General features: G+C 38.1%; 1 protein-coding gene and 1 long non-coding RNA gene across 11 annotated transcripts in view; one reads left to right on the top strand and one right to left on the bottom strand.

The window, feature by feature from the left end:
• Positions 1–4,392: 4,392 nt before the first annotated feature.
• mgarpa (mitochondria localized glutamic acid rich protein a) overlaps positions 4,393–7,497 on the top strand; it is a 28,176-nt gene continuing 25,071 nt past the window's right edge. For 5 of the 10 annotated variants that reach the window (XM_015058031.1, XM_015058030.1, XM_015058033.1 and 2 more), the window contains exons 1-2: positions 4,394–4,608; positions 6,973–7,073. In XM_015058031.1, the coding sequence (XP_014913517.1) occupies positions 4,533–4,608; positions 6,973–7,073 (177 nt within the window). In that variant the 5' untranslated portion in view covers positions 4,394–4,532. Of the gene's footprint in view, positions 4,609–6,972; positions 7,074–7,497 lie in introns of all 10 variants that reach the window. The other 5 variants (XM_015058029.1, XM_015058032.1, XM_015058026.1 and 2 more) reach the window with 3 other exon arrangements.
• LOC106963237 (uncharacterized) overlaps positions 7,194–7,497 on the bottom strand; it is a 22,882-nt gene continuing 22,578 nt past the window's right edge. Inside the window, exon 3 of the long non-coding RNA XR_001428154.1 lies at positions 7,194–7,369. This is a non-coding gene — a long non-coding RNA (uncharacterized LOC106963237). The remainder of the gene's footprint in view (positions 7,370–7,497) is intronic.

Raw genomic sequence — 7,497 nt, 5'->3', positions numbered from 1 at the left:
ATTTTTTTTTGCAATACTTTCATCAGTTTTTGTTTAACAATACTCTTTCCTTCAGATTTACTTGTTTTAACTGTAAAGCTAATAGGATTTTGAACTGCCCTCTTTGCCATTTTATCTGCCCTCTCATTTCCTTCTACTCCAATATGTGCTGGAAGGAACCCACACAAATATAACTATTAAACCCATGTTTTGTATTCTGAATAATGTATGAAATATTTCTAATAAAATGTCTGTCCTACTATCTGAATGATTATATTTTAAACTTAATAATACAGAGCTTAAATATGAACATATTATTGTTTTTAATGGTTTTATGTCTTCTACCAACTGTAAAGCTAATAATATTGCCAGCATTTCTCCTGTGTATACTGATAATCCGTCTGCAATTTGTTTTCCTATTTTTATATTTAATTCTGGCACTAGAAAAGCTATTCCTATTTTTTCAGTTATTTTTGATGCATCTGTATAGATTTGAATATATTGATAATAACTGTTTACATATAATTGTACTGAATAACTATCTGCAGTGTAAGATTTGTCTTGTTTCTTTTCCATTATTGACATATTTTTTGTTGCTAGTGGTAGAATCCAGGGTGGTATAATTGATATTGGTGTTTGACTAATTTCTAAATTATCAATTTTAAATTCTTTTATTTTCTTTTCAATTGTCCATCCAAAACTCCTCATTTCTTTCTTTTCTTTTTCCCAACATGGATTTAAAATGGATGATCAAAATAATTACCTTGTGAATTTAACCAATAATTAATTTCTAATTTTGTTCTTCGTAAATCTAATGGCATTTCTCCCATTTCTATTTCTATTGCTGCTGTTGGTGTGGTTTTAAATGCTCCAGTACATAATCTTAATGCCTGATGTTGAATAATGTCTAATTTAACCAGATGTGTTTTAGCTCCTGAACCATAAACTAAACAACCAAAGTCTATGTTAGATCTTAACATACCTGTATAAATCTGTTTTATTGATTGTCTATCTGCTCCCCAGTCACTGCCAGCCAAGCATCTCAAAATATCTAAGATTTTCTTACATTCATCAACTTTTTGAATATGTATATTCCATTTTAATTTTTCATCAAACCATAGCCCTTAAAATTTTATACACTTGTTCTAATTTTTGGTTATATAATTTAAATTTTATTTTCTTGTTTATTTTTTTCTGAGTAAATATCTCAGAAATATAACCAAAAGTAAAATATTACTTTTGGTTTTTTCAGCTAAAAACTTAAATCCCCATTACAATGCCCATTTCTCTATTTCAATAATAACCTCTTGCAATGTCTTTACAATGAAATCTACATTTTTTCCTCTTTTCCAAACAGCTCCATCATCTGCAAAAAGTGAACAACCCATTTCTTTTTCCAATATCTTTAAATACATCATTTATCATAATCAGTGGCAGCTGGTGGTGATATCTGAAGGGTGGACTAATATATATGTGTGTGTGTGTGGGTGTGTGTGTTTATTCCAATAAGAGACGCGTCCAATTTGAAAAATAAGAAAACCTACTATATGTGAGAGACACCAAATTTATTTATTTGTTTATTTATTTATTTATTTTACTCTTTGTGTATTATAATTCACAGGTACCCCACCCAATTTGTTTTGTTTATTATAATAAGTTCATTCTTCATTGTAGTTTGTTCATTCCTTCAGAACTTGGTTTTGTGTCTCTCAATGATTGTGTGTCAATCAGTCTGAGCCGTGACAGACAGTTAGCTGAACGGGGCTGTCAGAAGTTAGCCCTTCGGAAAGACCCAGGGATTTTCCCCAGGCAGTTTGACACCAGGTTTGTTGAAAATTTAACAAAATGTGATACATTATTTCTAAAATGTATTTAATTTCAGGTTTGATTTTTAAGTTATTTTAAAACTTTATTATAAATGTCAGGGATGGCCTAGCCCTACTAACCCACTTATACCAGCCGTCCCTGATCTTAATTGAGAACAATAACGGACTTATAATACTCCCTTGCGGAGTTCCATTTTCTACTATATATTTTCCTGAGACTACTTCACCAATTCTAACTTGTATTTTCCTATTTGTTAAAAAGTCTTTAATCAATTTAAATATTTTCCCTTTAATGCCCAACTTGTATCATTTAGTTAGTAATTCCTGAACCCACATGATATCATATGCTTTTTCTAATCAAAAAATACTGCCACTACACTTTCTTTATTTACTTGTGCTCTTCTAATTTCATGCTCTAGACATTATTTGTTTCTTCAACACTCTGTAATAAATCTTTGTATTTAAGTTTCGTATTTTCTCTTCTTTTTCTTCCCCCTTCACTAATATCTAATGTTGTTTTTAACCATGTTTCCTGAACACAAATAATTTCTGGTTGTTCTACAAGACCATCAACATAACCTTTAAGTTCCTGTCTGTTAGCAATTAAACTTCTTGCATTCCATTGTAATATTAACATGTACTATTTTCATCTGATGGTCCTGGTCTCCCATCTACCTCCAACGTTTTGTTTATGTTCTCCCATGACTCTTCTTTAAACCCCAAAAACTTTTCAGCTCCTCTTACTGTTATTTTTTTTATCTTTTCAGTGTTGTGCTTGGCTTGGCCAGTGCAGTTGATAACATATGCTATGAATAATATTAGTTTTTCTATTGATATTGTGAAATGTTCTTCGGACTGTGGAGTTTGACTTGCAGTTGTTCAGTCTTTCTTGTTTTCTGTTCCTTCACATTTTTAACTGCTTCTGCATAGCTTATGTTTTTAGTAATTTTAATCTGTATGATTTCTTTTGCCTTCTTCCTTACTTCACATCCTCCATACGTAACTCTATGTTTCTCTCCACAGTTAAAACATTTTTCTTGTGCTTCTTTACATTCTTCTAATTTGTGATCTTTACCACATTTTGGACATCTCCGCGTACCTTTACCGACCTCTGCTATGTGTCCATACCTCTGACATTTGAAACACCGAAGTGGTAGAGGTACATAAGGCCTGACCTAAAAACTGAGATGACCTATTTTGATGTATTTTGGCAACTCTTTTTCTTCAAATTCAATGAAGATTGACAAACTTCCTACCTTTTCTCCATTCATTGTTTTTGAGAATCTTTTCAAGTTATTCACTTTTGCACCCACAATACTTCTCTTAATTTTATCAAGATCTTCAGAGGGATCCCATAAATCACTTTTTTTTTTCTCCCATGATTTTTTTCTCCAACACAGTTTTTTTTGCAAATATTATCCACATTTAAAGCCTTATTCTTTTGTTCTTTGTTTTTACAAACTACCAATAGGTTTCCATCTCTCAAAATCTTTATCATTTCAACATCTCCAATTTTCTTTTTTATTTCTCTTGACACCACAATGGGGCTGATGTTATCTTGTTCTTCCTCGTTCTTAAATTTTAATATTATTTTAAATTCCTCCCTCACAACTTTCCTCCTAACTGTCCTTTCTTCTTCTGAGCTACTTCCTTCCAGTTCCCGTTTACTACCTTGAGTATCACCAATTCCCTTTCCTTCATCTGTTTTATTTCTTCCACGTCCTCTCCCTCTCCCCACTGGCGTCCACCCTTCAAAATCCATGTCTTCCTCATGTCCTATCTCCATTTCCATCTGAACCATTCACATACCAGTTTATGCTCAAATCTGCCTTTTCCAAATGCGATATATTTCTATGTTTTTGTTTTTCCCGCACCGCTCCAACAAACCAACTCGAAAAAAACCTAAAACGAGATAGGAATCTGACAAATAAATTATCTCCACTTGCTGCTTTTGGGCGTCTTAAAACAGGTGTGGAGGAAGCATTAAGGCTCTATGACTTATAGGGGGTGATTAGTGCCAGTGTGAGTTAACAGAGTTTCAGGTTCAACAGATAGTATGGAGGCAGACCATAAAGCAGATTGTAGAAGATCTACTCAGTCTTGTTCTGAAGAATTATGGTGTGGAGAGATTTGATGTCATCAACATTCAGAGAACGTGTTTTTGTAGAGCATGAACGATACAAGGATCAAATTCCTGGTCAAATTCCTTTTCAGATGTATATTTCTTCTTTCTTTCCAGTTTCTTTTCTTTTTCTCCTGCCCTTACTCAGGGCCACAACAGTGAGGGCTACACTATCAATGGAGACAGACATTAACCGGCTGGAGTGAGACCTGACAATGGAGAAAGCTTATGTTGTCCAGTAATGGACTGGGTCACGCTTCACCATTGACTGCTGTGAAGGATCACCACCACCCCAGGCAACCATAATGGTCTTAGTGGGAATTCCTCTATCTACTTATTAGCCTTTTTTAATTTCTAAAAGCACTCCTCTGGGCCCCCAATTGAGTACAGTGCTCCAGGTTCGGAAGCACCTCTCATATATCTCCACTGTCCTCTGTCATTACTCGCCCGTCATACATTCCTGCTGCAGTTTCTCACCAGTAATCCAATCACTTGTCTCAACAGCGCACCACAGTGGGCAGGTCTGGTCTCCGCCTCCCTGCACGTTCCTGAGACTACACCACGCCGTGCTTCTCTTCCACTCAGCACTTTCTGAAGCTCCAGCGATGTTTTCCTGCAGAGCGGCCTGGCAGAGGTGTGGGCCTCTGGCTCGGAGAGCGGCCTACAGGCTGCCCCTGGACGGTGAGTTTACAGAGTAGCTCTGGATGTCTGTCTTCTCTCCACAGTGTGGGTCTGTGATGTAATGTCTGCTCTCTGTTGTAACAGACGTGATAGGACACGCTGTCCTCATGCGAATGTCAATACCTGGGTAAAAATCAATGACTCAGGATGTTACATGACTGTCAGAATGGAATTTTGGCTTAAGTTTAATTGTCGCTTTGTAGTTTCTAGAATAATTTGACTCCGTTGTGGAATGTTGACTGAAAATTTAAGTGTCTCCCCATGTGACATGACAATACTGGTCATTTCCACTGTTTGTAATTAATACTTCAACGTTAGAGCGTGGCCATGTTTCACGGAGCAGCACAAAGTCGGTGTTTTAACAGCCTTTTACCAGATGTTTTTGTCGGACTAGGAGCTAGCATGGCCTGTATGGGAACCATAGTGACCTCTGCCGAGCGTCACTGACGGACTGCGAGTTCAGTGCGCAGTCTCTTAAAAAATGACCTTCATGAATGTGTGGGTAAACGTGGAAACATGGTTGCCGCTGTCAGTCACGTGGCGTGCGCGTGTGACGGTGGACAAATGTAGAGAGAGAGAGAGAATACTGAGGCACGAGTCGGAGCAGTGCAGCTCGCGCTGCTAGAGGAAGGTCAGCGTGTGACATCAGCTCTGCTTTAAATGCTTCATTATGACCTACTACAACCAGCCAAAAATACCGCCATCAGCGTTTGCGTGTCTACGTGACGTATTTCACGAAGCCCCTCACTCACCCATTCACTGGGTTCAAAACTGCATTTAGGGTGACAGGTCCTTCTAAATATATCCAATCATTTTCCAAACACTGCAAGATAAAACTAGACAGAAAATGACAACCCTTAAAAACATGGCAGCTAGAGAAGTTTTATTTTGGAAATATTAACTGGTAAAGCTCTCAGAGTGACTCCTGGGCTGTAACTTCTTCAGCTCCTTTCTCTAATGTCCTCTCACTTAAACAGAGGAGGGTGTAACATACAAATCCAATGACTTTCTGACCTGCGTACCCTACAGTGTTTAAAAATGTTCTCCCAATGTCCTTCTACTTTTATAGACCGGAGCTGATTAGAAAGTATAAATAACAGGTTTGGGAGGTCATTTGCCAGCATGTAGGATTAGCTCCGGATAAGTGAACAGGTTAATACCCTTAACGCTGGACAGGACCAGGTTCCTCAGACCTTGGCTTCTACTGCAGCAGCTGGTTAATGATTTGACAGCGTGAGCCCCATAGAACATTGAGACAGGGGAGTGAGCTCTTTATCTTGGCCTCGTTTGTGTACATTTTGCACAATATATACATACTGTGAAAAAGGTTAACATGAACCTTAACTCCTTCTTGCTTATCTTCCAATGATCCTCTTGGGGTTAGGTCAGTTTTCTTTTGTACTTTGGACATGTTTTGTTTTTTTTCTACCCAATCTTTTTCATATTTAACTCTTTATATGTGTGTTTGTTTTTATTTTGGATAATGAAGTACGGGAAAAAAAAGGAGAAAGGAAGCATTGAGCCCAGTAATATTTATTTACTATATGGCCAGGAGTGGACGATATGGACTTAGATTATGTTTATCATGATGTTTTATGATACTGTTGTGAAAATAATAAAAATTATGACAAAATAATTATTTATTACTTATTTTTATGTAACTGTAAAACTGTGACTGTCATCTGTTTCTCTATCGTATGCCAGGTTTTCAGTTTCTCTCTTTGGGAATAACGTTGGTACAGCAAGGGATGGAAATGTAAAGAAAATCAAAAAGAGAATAAATGTGACGTTAAAACACACGGGAGTCACTAAAACAGTTCCTCTCATCTTCTCTCAAGAAGAAAAGATGGTAAATATCTGCATACTCTCCAGGACACAAATCCAATACTCCAAATAAAAAATATAGAAAATAAAGGCTATTTATTCTGATTGTTCAACTGGTTGTTCAGCATTTACTCATTCACGGCTGCCTCCTCTTTGGTAGAGTTCTGCCAATAAATGCTGATTTCTAGGTTAGTTTTGGAAGACTGAGACGACTCAGTAATTCCATCAGGAAATGAAATGCTGAGTCATACTTAAGGTGAAGCTTCTGGACAGCCATGTCTTGTTATTTCTTTACAAGACAGTGGGAAATGATCCTTTCCCTTGGTGTATTAGAGTTAGTTGAGCCCTTTAAATCCGTTTCACATTAACAGAGCTGCAGCTTAGCGCTCAACCACACATTATTCCTGCCCTGCAGGAGCTTTGCAGAGCCACCAGTCAGCAGGAACCTGACATGGGTGGAGGAGGGGTGCCACAGCCTTTTGGGCTCAAAGAGAACCAAATTCAGTGAATTATCTAACGTGCCCATGGTTTCCTGTGCAGGTGTGCAGCGGCGGCCCATGTCGTCAGTTCCTGGAGGCTCTGGACAGAACATCCTGTACACGGTGCTGTGTGGTGGAGCTCTGGTCGGCGCTCTGTCATATGTAAGTTCTACTGTCCATCAGAGGTTTGTCAGACAGTTGAATTAGAGATGTGAGAGATGTGTGTTGTGGACTTGGAGAAGGCGTTCGACCGTGTCCCTCGGGGGGCCCTGTGGAGGGTTCTCCGGGAGTATGGGGTACCGGGCCCTTTGATACGGGCTGTCAGGTCCCTGTATGACCGGTGTCAGAGTCTGGTCCACATTGCCAGCAGTAAGTCAGGTCGTTTCCGGTGAAAGTTGGACTCCGCCAAAGCTGCCCTTTGTCACCGATTCTGTTCATTACTTTCATGGACAGAATTTCTACAACCCCTGGCAAAAAGTATGGAATCACCAGTCTTGGATGAGCACTCATTCAGACATTTCATGCTGTAAAACAAACTCAGATCAAAAACATGATACAATATTAAGGTCGTTCCAAAGTGCAACTT

The sequence above is a fragment of the Poecilia latipinna genome, unplaced genomic scaffold (assembly GCF_001443285.1).
Source record: "Poecilia latipinna isolate Pla-1442-1.1 unplaced genomic scaffold, P_latipinna-1.0 Scaffold1511, whole genome shotgun sequence".
NCBI classification, from domain to species: Eukaryota; Metazoa; Chordata; class Actinopteri; order Cyprinodontiformes; family Poeciliidae; genus Poecilia; species Poecilia latipinna.
The sequence above is the reverse complement of the archived record's forward strand: the minus strand, read 5'-3'. Positions and strand labels throughout refer to the sequence as shown.